This window comes from Daphnia pulicaria, chromosome 6, assembly GCF_021234035.1.
Source record: "Daphnia pulicaria isolate SC F1-1A chromosome 6, SC_F0-13Bv2, whole genome shotgun sequence".
Lineage (NCBI taxonomy): Eukaryota > Metazoa > Arthropoda > Branchiopoda > Diplostraca > Daphniidae > Daphnia > Daphnia pulicaria.
This window is the reverse complement of record NC_060918.1, coordinates 10,176,660-10,194,729: the sequence shown is the minus strand read 5'-3', so window position 1 is coordinate 10,194,729 and position 18,070 is coordinate 10,176,660. Positions and strand designations below refer to the sequence as shown.

General features: G+C 39.6%; 6 protein-coding genes across 12 annotated transcripts; 5 read left to right on the top strand and 1 right to left on the bottom strand.

Moving 5' to 3' along the window:
- The first annotated feature begins 157 nt into the window (after positions 1–157).
- Positions 158–2,892, top strand: LOC124343216 (threonylcarbamoyladenosine tRNA methylthiotransferase-like). 4 transcript variants are annotated; one of them, XM_046796460.1, is made up of 10 exons: positions 158–282; positions 403–638; positions 700–771; positions 828–956; positions 1,016–1,117; positions 1,182–1,576; positions 1,637–1,782; positions 1,851–2,031; positions 2,105–2,251; positions 2,316–2,892. In XM_046796460.1, the coding sequence occupies exons 2-10, from the start codon at positions 419–421 to the stop codon at positions 2,604–2,606; spliced, it is 1,683 nt and encodes a 560-aa protein (XP_046652416.1). In that variant the 5' UTR covers positions 158–282; positions 403–418; the 3' UTR covers positions 2,607–2,892. The 4 variants fall into 4 exon arrangements, with proteins under 4 accessions (XP_046652416.1, XP_046652412.1, XP_046652414.1 ...); XM_046796456.1 differs by having other exon boundaries at positions 398–638; XM_046796458.1 differs by having other exon boundaries at positions 369–638.
- Positions 2,893–3,033: 141 nt separating this feature from the next.
- Positions 3,034–6,553, top strand: LOC124343221 (zinc finger protein 501-like). Of its 3 annotated transcripts, none has more exons than XM_046796469.1 (7): positions 3,034–3,323; positions 4,188–4,526; positions 4,606–4,774; positions 4,848–4,982; positions 5,053–5,334; positions 5,405–5,571; positions 5,639–6,553. In XM_046796469.1, the coding sequence occupies exons 2-7, from the start codon at positions 4,210–4,212 to the stop codon at positions 6,195–6,197; spliced, it is 1,629 nt and encodes a 542-aa protein (XP_046652425.1). In that variant the 5' UTR covers positions 3,034–3,323; positions 4,188–4,209; the 3' UTR covers positions 6,198–6,553. The 3 variants fall into 3 exon arrangements, with proteins under 3 accessions (XP_046652425.1, XP_046652424.1, XP_046652426.1); XM_046796468.1 differs by having other exon boundaries at positions 4,020–4,526; XM_046796470.1 differs by having other exon boundaries at positions 3,118–3,323; positions 4,236–4,526.
- A 390-nt stretch (positions 6,554–6,943) lies between these two features.
- Positions 6,944–9,834, top strand: LOC124343231 (diacylglycerol O-acyltransferase 1-like). 2 transcript variants are annotated; one of them, XM_046796486.1, is made up of 12 exons: positions 6,944–7,112; positions 7,236–7,475; positions 7,559–7,687; positions 7,783–7,880; positions 7,963–8,015; positions 8,093–8,201; positions 8,265–8,405; positions 8,486–8,742; positions 8,811–8,855; positions 8,924–9,102; positions 9,164–9,314; positions 9,369–9,834. In XM_046796486.1, exons 2-12 carry the CDS (start codon positions 7,246–7,248, stop codon positions 9,546–9,548), a joined length of 1,572 nt encoding a protein of 523 aa, XP_046652442.1. In that variant the 5' UTR covers positions 6,944–7,112; positions 7,236–7,245; the 3' UTR covers positions 9,549–9,834. The 2 variants fall into 2 exon arrangements, with proteins under 2 accessions (XP_046652442.1, XP_046652441.1); XM_046796485.1 differs by having other exon boundaries at positions 6,944–7,151.
- Positions 9,835–9,950: 116 nt separating this feature from the next.
- LOC124343361 (ubiquitin-conjugating enzyme E2 variant 2-like) lies at positions 9,951–11,118 on the top strand. Its single transcript, XM_046796696.1, has 4 exons — positions 9,951–10,055; positions 10,396–10,544; positions 10,604–10,729; positions 10,801–11,118. The coding sequence occupies exons 1-4, from the start codon at positions 10,028–10,030 to the stop codon at positions 10,939–10,941; spliced, it is 444 nt and encodes a 147-aa protein (XP_046652652.1). The 5' UTR covers positions 9,951–10,027; the 3' UTR covers positions 10,942–11,118.
- Positions 11,119–11,856: 738 nt separating this feature from the next.
- On the bottom strand, positions 11,857–13,441 carry LOC124342083 (serine/threonine-protein kinase Nek1-like). Its single transcript, XM_046795056.1, has 2 exons — positions 12,142–13,441; positions 11,857–12,076 (listed from the first exon to the last, which is right to left on the bottom strand). The coding sequence occupies exons 1-2, from the start codon at positions 13,439–13,441 to the stop codon at positions 11,925–11,927; spliced, it is 1,452 nt and encodes a 483-aa protein (XP_046651012.1). The 3' UTR covers positions 11,857–11,924.
- Positions 13,090–17,537, top strand: LOC124343236 (ileal sodium/bile acid cotransporter-like). Its single transcript, XM_046796495.1, has 6 exons — positions 13,090–15,182; positions 15,254–16,049; positions 16,121–16,256; positions 16,327–16,498; positions 16,565–16,785; positions 16,851–17,537. Exons 2-6 carry the CDS (start codon positions 15,508–15,510, stop codon positions 17,283–17,285), a joined length of 1,506 nt encoding a protein of 501 aa, XP_046652451.1. The 5' UTR covers positions 13,090–15,182; positions 15,254–15,507; the 3' UTR covers positions 17,286–17,537.
- Positions 17,538–18,070: the final 533 nt, after the last annotated feature.

The window sequence follows — 18,070 nt, the reverse complement described above, 5'->3', positions numbered from 1 at the left end:
AAAACAGCTTTCCGAATTTCTGATTGATTTAAAAGAAAAAGCAAAAGGGCAAAACGGCAAAGCCAGAGCTCTGGGCAAAAGCGCAAAACTACAAAAGAATAAAAATGAAACAGATTTCGAATGGGACTAGAAGAGGCTTTATTTCTCTGTTAGTAGTATACTCGTGGTCGACTGGTCGTCTGCTCGAAATTACACGTTTAGAATTTGGAACGAATAACAAGCAAAATCTGTTTAATTCAAAAGATTTTGCATTAGTTTTGTTTTAAGTTGTAGCACTTGAAGGTATGAAGTAATTTGTTACACTAGTGTGCAAGCTATGCTCAAATCTGATTTTCATGCAATAGAGATCTTTATCCATTTGGTTTTAGTTTTTAGTTTGAGGTCTTTTGTAATCCAGTGTAGGCTTTGAACATCGAACATGTCAGCCGATGATGTTTTGGACGATATCGAAGACATTGTAGGAGAAGGAGATTTGACTGCATTAGAAAGATCTGTAGCAAGATCTAATGCTGTTGGGAAACGAGTAAAAAAAACTCCCAACAACAAAGATCCTGCCAAGTCCAATAAAGTTATCCCCAAGGTGGAGGAGAATGGAAGCATTATTCCTGGCACCCAAAAAATCTGGGTTAAAACATGGGGTGAGTGAACTGATAAATTCATGAAACAACCTATTAATTAATTTACCTTGTTTTCTCTCAGGCTGTGCACACAATAATTCTGATTCTGAATACATGGCAGGACAGCTGGCTGCTTATGGATATTCATTAACTGGTAAAAATATTGTAAAAAAAATGTTTGACGCTAAGACATAAACATTAAATTTCTAGATGAAAAATATGAGGCAGATTTGTGGCTTCTCAATTCGTGCACTGTTAAAACACCTGCAGAGGACCACTTCAAAAATGAAATTGATGATGGGAGAGCCAGAGGCACTCCAGTTGTTGTGGCTGGATGTGGTATGCTATGTCACTCTCATAATTTTATTTGGTTTCTTTATCAAGATATTGTTTTTTAGTTCCACAGGGACAACCTAAAGCAAATTACTTGCAAGGATTAAGTATCATTGGGGTTCAGCAAATAGACAGAGTAGTTGAAGTGGTAGAGGAAACTTTAAAAGGTTTTGTTCTTTTTAATTTCACTTTGCAACAGTAAGTCTAATTGTATATTAAATCCATTCTTAGGCCATTCCGTTCGTCTTTTGGGCACGAAAAAGGACGCAGAGAAGAAAAAAACTGGAGGAGCTTCGTTGCTGTTGCCCAAAATTCGAAAGAACCCTTTGATAGAAATCATCCCAATCAACACAGGCTGTCTGAATCAGTGCACATATTGTAAAACCAAACACGCACGCGGAGAATTGGGGAGTTATCCACCAGAAGAAATTGTAGCTCGAGCTATCCAGTCTTTCCAGGAAGGCGTTTGTGAGATTTGGTTGACATCCGAAGACACGGGCGCCTATGGAAGAGACATTGGTAGTTCATTGCCGGAACTCTTGAGGCAACTCGTTCAAGTTATTCCGGATGGATGCATGCTTCGGTTAGGCATGACCAATCCGCCTTACATCCTTGAACATCTTGAGGTAAATCTCATTTTAATTTCCTGAAATACTTTGCGCAGTTTTAATGATTTGGTTGCGCAGGCGATAGCTGAAATTCTAAACCACCCCCGAGTTTACGCTTTCCTCCACTTGCCCGTTCAATCCGGCAGTGATTGCGTCCTCACTGACATGAAACGAGAATACTGCGTAGCTGATTTTGAGAGAGTCGTAAATTTTCTTCGAGAGCGGTAATATTTTAAAATTTGAATTATTAGATTTGAATGAACGAACTTTATGTAAAAATTCTTTACGATAGTGTTCCGGGCATTTCAATCGCCACTGACATAATTTGTGGATTCCCTACCGAAACGGAACAAGATTTTGATTTGACGATGGAACTTTGTTCCAAACATCGTTTCCCTAGTTTATTCATTAATCAATTCTTCCCGCGGGTAGGCACGCCCGCCTATCGCATGGAACGCGTTCCAACTAAACAGGTTGGCAATTACTAATGCAGTTAAATTTGTCATGCAACTAACAGATCATGTTATTTATTTGATGACTGTTCAGGTGAAAAATCGAACGAAACGACTTAGCGAATTATTCAAGTCATATCAACCATATGATGATCAAGTTGGCCAACGGCAGTCCGTTCTGGTTACGGACATCTCTCACGATAAGAATTATTACGTTGGACACAACAAGGAATACGTTCAGGTAAACAAATGCCAACTCATTATTCTTATCGATGACTGATTATTTTACTCTTTCATGGATCAAGGTGCTAGTCCCGATGGAGCCAAACTACATGGGGAAAATGGTAGAGGTTCTCATAACTTCTGCCAGCAAGTTTTCGTTAATGAGCGAACCTCTGACTAGTCCTAAACGTCCAGACGTCCCAGAAGCCCTTGAAAAGGGCCAGATATCCGGACTAGCAGCTTCCAACATCAGTAGCAATCCTGGTGCTCTATCATCCAGCAGTTTGAGTGGGAGACTGTGGCCTATTCTGGGCATTTCGTCCGTCATTGGTCTTAGATTGGCATGGATTTTTTACTGGCGTGGACGCCGATAAAGAAACAACCGGCAATTTCACCATTTCCTTATTTTCCGTTGCTGGTTCATACAAAATTCTTATTATTATTTGTACAGCAATTGTGTGGCGTTTAAGTCTCTTTCTGACCTTGCCACTGGAGGGTTCTTTGCCCTTTGGATGTTTTCTTTTTAAATTTTGCTTTATGGTCAACAAGGAAAGAGAAACAAAATGAACTCAACTTAGTGTGTCAAAAGTCTTTAATCTTATCTCTTTCTTTTTCTCCCGTGCCTGTGTTTGACGTTTACAGTACACGGGCACATCCTCATTTGCTCTGCGTTACTCTTTGGTCAATGGTCGAAATGACCACTTTGTTTTTGTCCTTTACCGTTAGAGATAATCGCAGTGAACTGTAGTTGCGATAAGGCCTCACCCACCCGCTAGAAGAAGATATTGGAGGAGAAAAAGAAAAGAAAAAAGTCGCCCGGAATATTTGGTGGGTCCTATTTTTATACACATTTTTTGTTTTGAATTTCTTGCTGCGTAACGAAGGGAAGCTCATGCGCATAAGCGTCGCATTCTGCTCCCCCGTTTTTCTTTTTCAAGTGGAGAAGGGGGGAGGAGGGAGAGGAGGAGGTGTAATCCGCGCAGACGCCGTTCATTTCATGGCGGCCGTCGTCGTCGTTCATCGCCGTCGCCCGCGTCAGCCGCACGTTCACATCTCCGTGGATCTTTCAACTCCATCACACAATTCACCGTGTAAGTCTCACATTTTATTTTCTTGAACCCAACATGATTTGTTTCGTGTGTTTTTCTTTTCATTGCGAGAAATTGTTTTCGGGATCTTTGGATTTTTAAAAATAAAGTTTTGTTCGTTTTATTTTGACTCGAGTCGTCGTGTGCAGTATGTGTGTGTGGCTGTTATCGGAATATTCTCTGTGCTGCCTGTGTTCCCTCTACTGCTCCAGATATGAACTCCCCCTCCCCCCCCCCCCCGGTCTACCTCCCTAATGTTATTGAGTGGGTGGGTGGGTTGGTTGCAGGGGAGTTTTGGAGGGGAAACGAACGCACATGTGGTGTTGTGCTGGTGGGGCCGTTTACTATATAGAAGCGAAATTCAACACTCGTTTTCCTTCTATGTGTTTCATTCTGTACGGCAGACAGGCTGGGGCAGGCGGGTTTCAAATTTTTTCTTTGACTTTTCTTTTTTTTTTTTCCATCGCCCACTTTTTATGTTTTGTTCTGCCTCCCTGTCGTTTTGTCCAGTTGGTCTGTCCGTCCAATTTGTGGGTGTTTTTATCTTTGCCAGCTTTTTCTCGGTGATGGTAGTAGTGGTTGGCGGCTGCGGCTCCCATCGACATCTCTTTTTCCCTACAGACCTGTTTTCATTTTAATTATTCAAATTATTCCTCATTAATTAGTTCTCTTCATTTATTTCTCTTCAATCCTTATTAGAACAAACATTTCTCTCGTTTGTTTCAATTGAAACTAAACGGACGTCACTTCTTTATTCGGGGTGGCGGCTTCCATTTCCGACACGAAATTCTTTCTGACATTCTTCTTCTTCTTTCTGGTGGTGGTGGTTGTTGGTGTTGGATCTCCTCTTTGGCGATTCAAAAATAGCCAAAAGACTAACCATTTCGTTATGGCATCGACGAAACGGTTGCGCAGCCGTACGGTTCAACAGCCAGAAAAGAAACAAAACCAACAGCAACAAATTGTGAAAGAAGAAGAAGACGAGCCAGTGACTGAGGAAGAAGAAGAAGAAGAAGATGAGGAGGAGGAGGATGAAGAAATGGTCTCCAGTGACGAAGAAGAATTGGACGAGGAAGACGAAGAAGAAGAAGAAACAGGATCGAAGAAAACCGGCAAAAAGAAACACATTTGCTCCACGTGTCACAAAGGATTCGGTGCCAAATCCGACCTCCAAAAACACATCCGCATCCACACTGGAGAACGACCGTATTGTTGAAAACATGTTTCTATTCCCCCCAAAACCTTGTTTATTCACCATTCATTTGTTTGCCACATATGACCACAGGTTCAAATGCGACGTGTGCCAACAGGCCTTTACTCAGGTGGGCACTTTCAAGGCCCATTTGGCTCGCCACACGGGACTCAAACCTTTTTGTTGCGAAATTTGTGGCAAAGCCTTCCCTGTCAAACAGCGACTCATCGTTCACCTGCGTGTCCATTCGGGAGAGAAACCCGTAAGATTCGATTTCATCTTCTTTCGGTTAATTCATTTTCATCCGTTGTTTTCGTATTTATATTAAAATACAGTACGCTTGCAGCCATTGCGGGAAGAAGTTTGCACGAGGCGGTCAATTGCTGCAGCACGAACGAACGCACACTGGCGAGCGGCCATATCAGTGCGACCAGTGCGATCAGAGATTTACCTGTTCTACCAACCTCAAAGTGAGTTCAGTTCAAATATCTGACACTGTTTTAATAACTTGCTGTAATTCGATATTCCAAATGTTTTCAGATGCATTTGAGACGACACACGGGAGAGAGGAATTACCCGTGTCCGGTTTGCGGCAAAGCTTTTGCCCGATCTGACGGGTTGCGCAAACATTTGAGCTGCTACCACGGCGGCATGAAACCCTTCCAGTGTCCAGTCTGCCAGCGATCCTTCAAAGGGCATTTCCTCCAACATTTGCGCACTCACACGGACGAAAAACCCTTTAGTTGCGAAACTTGTGGCCACAGCTTTGCACAGCGTTCGCAACTCAAAGTCCACATGCGAACGCACACTGGCGAGCGACCGGTACTTTGTTTTTATTCCATTCGTATGTATTTTGAATTAAACGAAAATTAATTTATTTGAAATTGCTCAGTACAAGTGCAAGATATGCAAACAGGCCTTTTCCCACTCGACGGCACTCAAGTTGCACATTCGACTGCACACGGGCGAAAAGCCTTTCCAGTGTCAACTCTGTTCTTCCTCTTTCCTCCAACTGCCTCACCTCAAGAAACACATGCGCTGCATCCACAAACAAGACCGGTCAGTCGTCTGTGCACAAATTCATAATTCGTTTGACTGACCCACTCGACTCCTTTTATTGATTCAGGCCCTACGTCTGTCTGCCGTGCAACGAATTCTTCCAGACGAAAAATGAACTGACGTTGCACACGGCCTCGCACAACGCCAAAGAAAATCAGGAAGATCAAGAGAACCAAGAAGAGACGGACAATGACGAAGAGAATTCATCCGCCAACAACGAACCGTCCACCGATCAACAACCCAACAACAAGACGCAATTGGTCGAGCTGCCCAACGGCACTAAAATTGAATTGCAAAACGTTCAAAACGGTCAGCTAATGTCCCTGGAGCGAATGCGGATGCTATTGGCTATTCTTTTGAAACGCATTTCCACTCCCAATCGACTGCGACGTCTCGGCTACGGATCCAAATTGATCGATATTGTTCTGGTCAAGTCGATCGAGAGCTCGGGACGCAAGCCAGTCGATAACGCGACGGCGGGATCGGTATCCGAACTCGACACGAGATCCATGCTAAAGGGAAATATCGAGATCCTTCTCGACTGGACTATACCGCGAGAATACATGGATCATTTTCGTCAGGAAAAGAAGACGGTAGAAGAAATCCTGGAAGAACTCACGTCTTAATTATCGTTTTTTTCTTTTTTCTTGTCTGCCGGCGTGAGTATTTGATGTTGTCGTTATTTTATCCGCCTGTCTGATTTCATCCCCATAAAATTCAGCCATTTCCATTTTAATTATTGCCTAATATTGTCAATAGAACACGCGTGCAAAAATTGCTAGTCGTACAAGAGAAGACGTTGGTGCTTCAATTTCATTCACACCATATGAGTATCTCTTTTTTTTTTTTAAATTTTCCTATCATTTTTTGTGTGCTCCATAATATTGAAACTATAACTTGTCATTTTGGTCAATGGTCTTGTTTATTCATAATTTCGTTTTGTTTGTTCACCAAAGTCAATAGAGTAATTTTGTCCATTGCACGTGTGAGCTACTTTAATTATCTTTTGACGTGTTTGTTTTTTATCTGATAAAACACCATAGACTACCGCAAACCGAAAGAAAAATGTGTTGGGCAAAATGTAGCTGGGATTGCTACATTACGGTATCTTATCAAAACATGACGAACGAAAGTACTTTTTTTAACAGTGTATATATAATTGATGATAACTTGAAAAACAGAAATTTTAATTATTGATTTTTTAAGTTATTTTAAATAATAACTAACGAATAATAATATAATATAATACGAAATAAAAAGTTCAAATCGTTTACAAGTAAAGCTGTCGACCCTGTAAATGTCATCTTGAAAACTGAGTTGCCCCTTGTTTACTATTTACATATACCGGCCTTATCTTTTGAGGTTTGAGCTCCACGGATCGACGAGGACACGAGTCAACACCAACATATTGATCTCAACAAGCGATTAGTCATAGACATCGCATCGTCTCAGAAATAGCAGTGGAAATCGTCGCAATTGACCAACAGCTCAACATCCACCCATTCAGTTGGCACCCTGTTGCAAAACGGAATTTAAACAAAGTACTGTTACATCACTTTTTTTCTTCTAAAAAAATTAAAGTAGGTGCCAATTCCTTGAATAATTTAAGACTTTTGTTTCTGTAAGCTGCATAATTCATTATGTAATGATTTTTTATTTGCAAGGCAATTCAAAATGCTGCCTCCAAGTGAGGGTGGTGAAGCCAGGATGGTACCCTCAGAACCTATTCCAACTCAAACTGTCAACAGTTTGTCAACAGATGAAATAGATGGGAAAAAATCAGTCACTTACCTGGTTGATGACAGGAGGCAAAATCTGAGGCTGAGAAGAACGAAATCTGTAGCCAGAGCAGAAGAAATCACCAAAGAAGCTGAAAAAGTCAGGAAATCACAACCAGATAAACCGTAATTAATAACCATGTTTGAATACTCTCATAACTTCATATCATTATAATGTTTTTTTTTTTTTTTTTTTTTTTTATATAAAGATGTCACAAGCCTAGGGATTCATTGTTTTCATGGTCTTCAGAGTTTCGTGACTTCACAGGACTTGTCAACTGGGGTTTCTTACTGCTTTTTATGGGAGGACTCAGACTTTCTCTGGAAAATTTGCTCAAGTATAAAGAAAACAACTTTTTCATTATTTTACTTGTAACACTTTTGTTGTCATGAGAAACAGGTGTTTTAATATTATATTATCATTTGTATCTAGATATGGAATCCGTATTGATCCCATTCAATGGATAATAGTACTTAACGGTGGTACGGCTGAGTTCAGTATTGAGAATCCATCAGTTTATCTTTTTATTTGTAAGTATTTTCATAAAGTTTTTTAAAAATCTTATATATTTATATACACTGGTAAAATTTAATACCTTTTTGTGTTTTACAGACATCAATGTTCACATACTGTTTACTCTCTGGGTTGAGAAGCTTTTGGCTAAGGTAAATTACAAATTTAAGGAAAATGTAGTTTTTTGTTGTTGTAATTTCTGTTATCCCATTTCATTTTCAACGTTCAGGAACGAATAAGATGGAATCAGGCGTTGCTGCTTCATATCTGTAATTTGTCTTTGATCATAATGATTCCAGTAATTTCTAGTTGGACGCTAAAAAACAAATTTGGTCTTGGTAAATCACACTTCAGATTTAGTTTATTATTCTTATTTTTTAACTGAATATTTGTAAACACAGTGGGACTCACATTGCTTTGCACTGTTTACACAATCACATTCCTGAAATTGTGGTCTTACATCCACGTCAACTATTGGTGCCGTCTCGTTCGGAGTAAAAGTCAACAGCACCGACGCCGAGCATTCTCCGTTGCTCAGCCATGTGCGTACTAGCCATAACTTATCATTCAAGGCCAGTTATCCTCTAAACCGGTTTCTGATTTATACTATTTATTTGTTTAGATCCTCCTGATGTAGACAACGGCAAATCTATGAACGAAGTAGTGTCCTATCCAAATAATCTGACTGTCCATGACTTGTATTTTTTTATGGCTGTCCCCACGCTGTGCTACGAACTCAATTTCCCACGTACTTCCCGTATTCGCAAGCGGTTTTTGATCAAACGAGTCATCGAAGTGTTAGTGGGAATGCAAGTTGTTCTGGGTCTTTTCCAGCAATGGATAATTCCCAGCGTCAAAAACTCGCTCGAAACATTCTCGGTTTGTCCTTTTTTTTTATTCATTGATTCATCGATCATAGATCATACTCTTGTCATTTATTTATGCAGAAAATGGAACCTGTACCTGCCACCGAAAGATTATTGAAATTAGCGGTGCGCTACAAATAAGATAATTTTCTTATGAAACTATTGTTGTTAAACTGTTTTCTATTTTTACACAGATTCCCAATCACTTACTATGGCTCATCTGGTTCTATCTTTGCTTCCATTCCTATTTTAACATGTTGGGCGAGGTTCTTAAATTCGCCGATCGCGATTTTTATGGTGACTGGTGGAACGCGACTAATATCGATGTTTTTTGGCGCTCTTGGAACATGCCAATTCACCGATGGGCCGTTAGGTATGGTTTACTTTAATTATCGGTTAATCCGTGTAATGTAAAAATATATTTTAATATTCAGGCACTTGTACATGCCACTGATCGAGAGAGGTTATGGTAAAACTGTCGGTTCCGTGTCCGTCTTCCTCCTCAGCGCGTTTTTTCACGAGTACTTGGTCAGTGTCCCATTACGAATGTTTAATTTGTGGGCGTTCTCTGGCATGATGCTGCAGGTATTACAATTATCACCTTAATCGATTTTTAAATAACTCAAATCTTTTACCCAGATACCATTGTCTGCCTTGTCTCACTTTGTCGAGAAAAAAGCTGGGCCGCGATTAGGTAATGTTTTGGTGTGGATGTCGCTCATACTCGGTCAACCTCTTTGCATAATGATGTACTACCACGACTATGTAATTACTCATTTTGGTAAAGACTTGATGGAACAGTTCAGCAAAATGCGATAAAATTCACTCCAATGTCTAAAGTGCCAAGTTGGGGTTTTTTCAACCAATTGCTTTCCTGTTAACTATGCTGGTCTAAAAACGTTCCTCATGAAAAACAATGGTGAAATTAGTCTATTTAGTTCTGAAATATTCCTCTTGTCATTCCGCACGCACGCGTTTTTTTTACACTCCTTTTTTGTTACATGAAATAGTACTCAACTACTTTGTGATCTGCCTGGGATTCCTATTCTAGTTACTTGTACCCCTTGTTGTCCAATGAATAATAAACCATGGATTATTAGCAAAATTTTGTCTTAATTTGTTTGGTTTAAAAAAAATTAAAATACAGTTGATTTTACACAACAAACAATGTTGCATTGTCATGCATTGTCGTTGGCTGATTCCTGAATCCTGATTCTGATTGGCCCATTGCGTTGCGACGCTTGAGGTGTGTAATCTATCTGGCAACCCGGCGCGTAAGAAGTTTGTCTTCATACAAGATGGCAACCACAGGAGTAGGATCAGCGGGTAATTCTTACGTCTCTAAATTTGGTTTTTAATGATTTAATTCGCATGATTGACATAAGTTTAATGGAATTCAATCAAACTTTACGTGTCTGACTTCATTTGGATCATTGGGCATATTAATGCCAATACCCAGGGTTCGGATAAAATCGTATCGGTTTTCTGACTGATTAGTTGTTTTGCTTTTCTCCATTTTTTGCTGTCAGATTGTGTCAAAAAATAGAAAAAAAAATTTAATTGGCCTGACTCTTTAAAGCGATTATTTTTCTAAAGCTTATTTCATTTTCATATTATCAGCTAGCCATATTATCAAATTTATAATTGGTGGATATTGTAACCTTAGATGTGGTGGTGCCACGAAACTTTCGATTATTGGAAGAACTTGAACAAGGACAAAAAGGAGTTGGTGATGGAACCATCAGTTGGGGTTTGGAGGATGACAGTGATATGACCCTGTCACACTGGACAGGCATGATCATTGGCCCCCCTCGAGTAAGCTTGTATTTAATCACACCTTATAACATGATCATCATTTTGTGCCTTTTTTGTAGACTGCTTTTGAGAATAGAATGTATAGTTTGAAGATTGAGTGTGGTATGAAATATCCAGAGGAGTGCCCACTGATCAGATTTACAACTCGTATCAATATGAATGGTGTGCACAACACAACAGGAATGGTAAGTAATAATCTGACATTGTTTTTATATATTAATGTATTTCATTTATTTTACCAAACTATTGTTGGTAGGTTGACAAACGAATGGTGAGCATCTTGGTCAAATGGCAGCGCAACTATACGATCAAAACGCTATTGCAAGAGTTAAGAAGGATGATGACCCTTAAAGAAAACATGAAGCTGCCCCAACCACCAGAGGGAACCAATTTTTAAGTTGTTATTACGGAAAAAATGATGTCGTCGTCGTCGTCATGGTGGAAAATAATAAAAGGAAACTTTCATTCTTTCTTTGCGGAACGTTCATCCTATTGGCCTAATCCCCTTCTCAAAAATGATGTAAAATCTTATAGCTTCATTGGAATATAGGCCAATACACATGCAAGTCAAATATTTGATTTGGTTATGATAAAAATCACAACCAAATAAACAGAAGGACAGACATATTCAGTGTTTTTTTTTTTTTAATCCGTTATCACGTTTCACTACATCACCTTAATACATAAATTTGTAATTCTAATAAGAGTGGTATCGGACTACTCGGCAGTATCAGGAACGAGTTTACTGGCGCCACACTGACCATGCCATCTATCCAAGGAATGTCCAAGTAAGAATGTAAGCATGGCATCGACTCCTCCCACTTTACACTTTCTTGTTTTCATTCGTATTTTTTACGTGTGTGTAAGTAAACCTCGTGTGATTAGTTTTTCATTATAGAAGCAGCACATTTGTCCCGGAAGGTTGTGCTGGATTTTGGATTATCATAACGTTATAGGGATTCTTTAAGAAATTATAATCATCGTTTTTAAGTGACAGTTGTGTTTTGAAAACATTCGTGTTTTTTCCTTTTTTCTTTCTTCAGGACTCGTGTCTAAATAGTAACATGTTTTAATAGTAACCTTACCTTTGATGAAATTGAACATATTCTAACATACAGCTGTCTTGATGTGTCTACTGTCAAGTTGTCAGCATGCACCTTGTCTATTTATTCACAATGAATTTATGTGAGAAGCTTGATGCAAAATTGACTTATTCAAGGTCCCTAGGTAATTTTTCTAGTTCCTAATCTAAGTGTTCAAATTAACACTTTCCAATTTGGTGGGTTGTCATTGTCAATTAAAAGTTGCTCAATCTTTGCATAAAAGGTACCCCAAAGTTTTATTTCGCACACATAAAGAAAAAATAACAAATCAAAATATTTAAACACCCAAATTGCTGAGGTAAAGACGTCTTTGAAAGGTAAAAAAATCCACCAGCTCATTGATAGATGATTCCGAAATTTTATTAAACAAAATGTCACGTACGACGTATTCCACTTCTGATATCGCTGCATTCACCAGACGCCCACTAACTTGAAAAAAAGACATATAAATTAATTACATTATTCACGAGCCAAATATTAAACTTTTTATCTACCATCTTTCAGTAGTTTGACGCCATGGACTGCTTCAAGAGAGACCATCCAACGTTCCAGCCGGTGATATTGCGTTTCATCAGATGTCCTCACGATAGTATTCCGGTCGTTGATGCAGCAGAGAATATCGGAATCAACTGATTGCTGCGACTCGTCTGATTCATCGTAAGTATTCTCAGAGAGATGATCAAGTGACCATGATCGGTCATTGGTCAAAGTGTAAGTAGACGTCGCGTCCGTCAGTGTTAACGAGCTGAGAGCACCGATTAACGTTTGCGTTGGTGGATTCCACCTTCGACGAGGATCTTTTTTAGTCTTAACAATTTGGCTCTTACTTTTGACGAATGTTCCTTTTGCAGGCCGTGTTAGCGGGGTAGCATAGACCGAAAGAGACCCGAACGCTTTGCGGTTGATGGAACTGATTACTAGCTTTCGTTTGGTAACAGACTGATGCGTCTGTTTGATGGAAAAAAGGCGTTTCCTGAGGAGAGCTTCAGCTGATGGTCGGTCTTCGGGATTCTTTCGCAACATTGTTGCTACAGTCTGTCGCAGTTCGTAGCTGTAACGGGCCGGCATCGGGGGGAAGTGGCCGCGCACTATGGCGATCAACAACTGGTTCATGTTACGCCCCGTGAATGGCGGCCGAAGGGTCATTAACTGGTACAAGACACACCCCAAACTCCAGATATCACTTTTACTGTTGTATTGGCGATTCCCGCAAATCTCAGGCGACAAGTATCCCGGCGTACCGACGCACGTCCGTGCCATTTGGCCAGTCCGTTCAAGCACTTTAGCCACACCGAAATCGCCAAGTTTCAGTACCGAAGGATTGGCCGTAACAAAAATGTTGCCCGTTTTGATATCTCTGTGTAGGATTTTCCGCTTGTGAAGATAATCTAGGGCTGATGCTAGTTGTTGAAACCAATTGAGAATTTGTGTCTCTGGGATTGGAACACCTCGTCGTTGACGAATGACAGCTGCGACGTCACCTCCTGGGCAATACTCCATCACGAGACATAAATTTCCGGTGACGGGTGATTCAAAAGAGTCGAAATAGCGAATGATATTCGAGTGATTCAACTGAGACAAGAGTCGGCCTTCCTGACGGGCAGCATCGCGTTGTTTTTCATCTCGGATGCAGATTTCCTTTAGCACGTAATTCAAGGCTCCGTTTTCAGGACTTTTGCAATTGCTACGTACCCCGTTTGCTCCTTTCGTCTCCGTCGTCGCCATTCGTATCAAGAAAACAGTCCCAAAAGATCCACGACCGAGCACTCGTTCCTTGATGTAATTCAACGCCATTTTGTTGTTGTTATTCTTCCGCTCTGTGCGTGTGAGCTGTACGCGCTCGATTGATCTCTCCCTCTTTCTGTGATATCCCTTTGTTTACTTATTTTCCGTCACCTAGGCAACCGTAACTATTTAGTTCTAGTTAGTATATATTTCTTCGAATAATTTGTCTTTCTTTTTGCTTTTAGTCGATTAAATCATACCACCTAAAATCTAATATAATAAGAAGTTGAAATAGATTTACGGACTTTGGATAACGTTGGTATTCATCTGCGCATTTTACTTTTAGAAAACAAATTGACTATGGCGCTACTGCGCCTGCTCAGTTCATATCCATTCACTACTCCTGTGCTGACTTTTATTTGAAACTTGAAACAGCCCAAGTAAAATTTGACGTGAAAGTAAATGTACGGTAATTTGTGGCTCTAAATAAAAATTATTTATGTCAAAATTTGTTTAAAATGTTTCAGCTCATTAAGCGTTAGTCATTAAACTAAATAAGTCTTAACAATGCGATTTTTCGGTACTTTAAAAGAAACGATTGCGGTGCGCTCTTAATTAGCGACTGCGAAATATTCGACATTTTGAGAAGGGAGCGGGAAAAAAATTCCAACTACTTCGCATGACTTGGTTTACGTTAGCGGTGGAATAGAAAGGCGAACGATATGATTGTATCACGAAAAAGATGGACAGCGATCTAACCACTAATTCTATTTTATAGACGTAGGCGGCCGTATTTGCTTTGTATTAACGGTACATTTTCCATTCGTATAAAATAAAAATCTATTAACACTTCCTTTTCAAATGCTCATTCACACGGAAATTCTTCAATTTTTTTAAATGCAAAACAATGGAGTCCGTTACCTTTTTTGTGACGTCACCGAGTTCTTGTTGGTTGGTTTGTCCATCGTTGAACTCTCTCGAAATCTTTTGGATGTGCATTTCAACGTGCTGGTTCCCTTATTGAGTTTTAATAGACGTAACCGGTTGTGAGTATTTGGTTGTTGACCAGCGGCGGGTTCACGACACTCCTTTATTTATTCTCGATGCGAACGAACGAGAGAAAACCAAGAAATGTTCTACTTTTCTATTTTATGTTATCGTTTCTTTTGAAAAAAGGTGAAAATTGTGGTTGCGAGTTTCTTTTCTTGACTGCATTTATGCATAAATTTAAATTTTCATCCACAAATGTCGTCGTTACATCATAGTAACAGCAGACAACAGACTGCTAATCACAGCTGTCTGCTTAGTTGAATTTATGCAACAATGGGTAGAGTTGGCGGATGGGCGTGATTTCAGAATAAAAAAGAAGTTCACCTTGCCGTGCAACCTTCCTCCAAGGCAACCCAGACATATCACTCGACTGGGGGGTAAGTGAAGTAAAGTATTGGTTGCGAAGTGCGTATCAGCCGTGTAGTGTTGAAGTTCAACAGAAATCATCATCCAAAATATTCCTACTAGTTCATTTTAACCCTTCTTTCACATTTTTCAAACAAGTGTTGTTTGGAAGCACCTTAACCAAACATCAAACAAGTTTCTGAAGAGCCCATTCCCCAGAACGATATTATCGAGATAAAGAGAAAGTCCAAGACTTTCACCATCAGCAGAGACTTTCACGCTGTGTTAGAGGCCCACACTGCCCCGGGACTTGAACGCAGTGCTAGAGGCAATCAGGATATACATAAAATTTTTTTTTTCTTTTTAAGTCGCAGTCATATAGAGGAGACCGACTGTTGCAGATGTCGTGCAGCGGGTAAGTTGGCCAATTTTAAATTAAACTCAGGAAATGCAAAATAATTTGCCCTTTGTTGTTTGGATTGACAGGAAGCCGCTTGTTTAATGCACAATCACGCAGTTGTCGGTTACGAAATGCAGGTACAAAAGCCTTTTTTTGACAGAGTTTGCGTGAGCATAATATAATAGTACGAGCTTTAACAAAGAGAAAAGAATCAAAGTCGGCCAACTAAGCCACATTCTCCCCAAGTTGCGCGTGTTTTTATTATTACAGAATATAGTACTGTTAGTTATTATTTGAACAGCAGTGTTTTCACCAGTAGCTCAGTGTCTGTGTCCTGGGCATGATGTGCATAATGTGGTCGGTGAATTCCTTACTTCGTGCGACGTGTTTATTGATTCTCACTGTAATTACAACAACTAGTTGTAACGGTCAATATGTGAATCAAACCAACACCTACAACTCCGAAGGTCCGTGGGTCTTGACTGCTGATCCACTGAAACTTGAAAAAATCACGGAAAAATTTCCGTATACCATCAATCTAACCTTGAGTTATGCCAAAAGTGAGGATGATTCGCCACCGGTTTACGCAGCCACACCAGAAGCCTTTCGTTTTGTCGTAAAAGTCTCAATGTCAAATCGACAGACTGTGGCAATTCAGGATAACAACCAGAAAATCGAGTTTACTTGGGCCGAAATTACTGAAGGAACTAACAAGTCCATCGAAGTTATCGGGCAAGTAATTGGTTACGTCGATCTCAACTTTGTTTTGGACATTTTACCAGCAAACGATTCATCCGTTCCTGTGAAAACGATCCCCATTTTATCCAGCTATTTGGTGACCGTCGTTCGGGCTAGTGATACGCTGGATAACGTATTCACCATGTAAGTAATGTTACTTAAAAAATTCTATCAGTCAATTAACTTTAATTTGTTCTTTATTTCATTTTCGACAGTATTATGATTGTAATGGCGGTGCTTAATTTAATCAATATGGGATGTGCACTTGACTTGGCTATCGTAAAACAAAACGTTCTCCGTCCAGTCGGATTAATCGTTGGATTCATCTCCCAGTTTACTTTCATGCCATTGGTAAGTTGATAAATAGACGCGTGAACTGATTGTGTGATGAATAACAATATGTTTCTTCATTTGCGAACAGTTTTCATTTGGCGTAGCTATGCTCATGATCCAGGACCCTCTGATGGGTTTTGGATTGTTGGTGATTGGCGTTTGCCCCGGTGGCATAGCCTCGAATTTTTGGACGTTGCTGTTGGACGGTGACGTCAATCTGAGTATAACTATGACCTTCGTTTCGTCAATTGCTGCCATGGGTAAGTAAAGAGTTACATTATCGTTCAGAATCCCCACGCACGAAATTAATTATTTTCTATTCGTAGGAATGATGCCATTGTGGCTTTGGCTATTGTCTGGGTTCTTCTTACCTAAAGGATCTTCCGTCAAAGTGCCTTATGACAACATGGCCCTATCTTTAATTTTATTGACATTTCCACTTGGAATCGGAATTTTGATTCGTCGATTCAAATTTTCTCTCGCCGAATTTTTAACTGGGAAAATTCTGAAAAAGTTTTCCGTCTTTTTCATCATCTTTATTATCGGAGTAAAACAATAATTTAAGACCAAACATCATGACTTGTGACATAACAAGTTGATTTCTTTTTCTAGCTGGGAATTTACAGCATGTCGCACATAACCGTTCTAATGGATTGGATTTTGTTAGCTGCCGGATTAGCCGTGACAGTGTCGGGTTTCCTGTTTGGCGCTGTTTTCGCTTGGGTTGCGCGGCTCAGTCGCCCACAGATTATTGCCGTGTCGTTAGAAACGGCTATGCAAAACGCCAATGTTGCATTTGTCCTACTGAAGACAACTTTACCGACTCCATACAGCGATATTGCTGCACTTCCGGCAGTGGCTCAGATAATCATGACAACTTCTATATTGTTTTTCTTTTTAGGAATCAATACCACGTATAAATGCGCTCAGAAATACTGCATACAACCCAAAAAAGAAAAAGAAGAAATAGAAACTAACAATTCCAGCGGATATCGCAACAAAGCATACTGCGCCGATGAAACGACTGCAGTAGGAAATCCATTGTAATCCAATCTCTTGCAACTGTAAATATTTTAAAAATCCAAACGAGTATAATAGACTAGAGCAATATGGGATATATTGCGGTCTTAGGAATCAGATATGCTGAGGGAGTCATTGAACGTTTTGATTACATTATTCAGACAAGCACAATTTATTACTTTATCCAAGTGACATAAAAATACCTTAATAAGAATGCCAAACATTCCTTTCCAATTTTGTATTGTACTTGGTGATTTGTCGAATAAACATTTGAATTTTGTATTGTTTGAACTTTGAACAAAATTAAAAAACCCGCTAACTTGATGTCTGGAGCAAGTTTTTCCCTAGGGCTAGGAGAGCTTGCGTTGAATTGAATGCTTACAAATTTATTTTAATCTTAAGAAAGAAATTTTGATTAGTGGAATGTTACTGAATCAGGATTCCCATAAATTGAGGGAACAATCTTTTAAATCAAATAATAAGGAAAACATTTGGACTCGATTTTCAAATTTCAGTCTAGTGCTAGTCTCCCTAATCCCTATCACTCTGAGAGGACAGTGCCATCTTATCGGATGATGGACGAGACAGTAAAAAATATACTTTCGTCCTCCAGATGTCTCTGCTCTATGATACGAGTTAATGTGTGCTTATTGTACAGAGCATTTCGGTCACTTCTATTTCTTCACTCACACGTGCTGTGACATCTTATACTACGTCGCCATTGTAAAAAATTTTTGTTACCGTAAATGTTAAACATTTAGTTTGATTTAGTTGTCAGTAGAAATGTCTTTTTTGTAATTGGAAAAATCTGA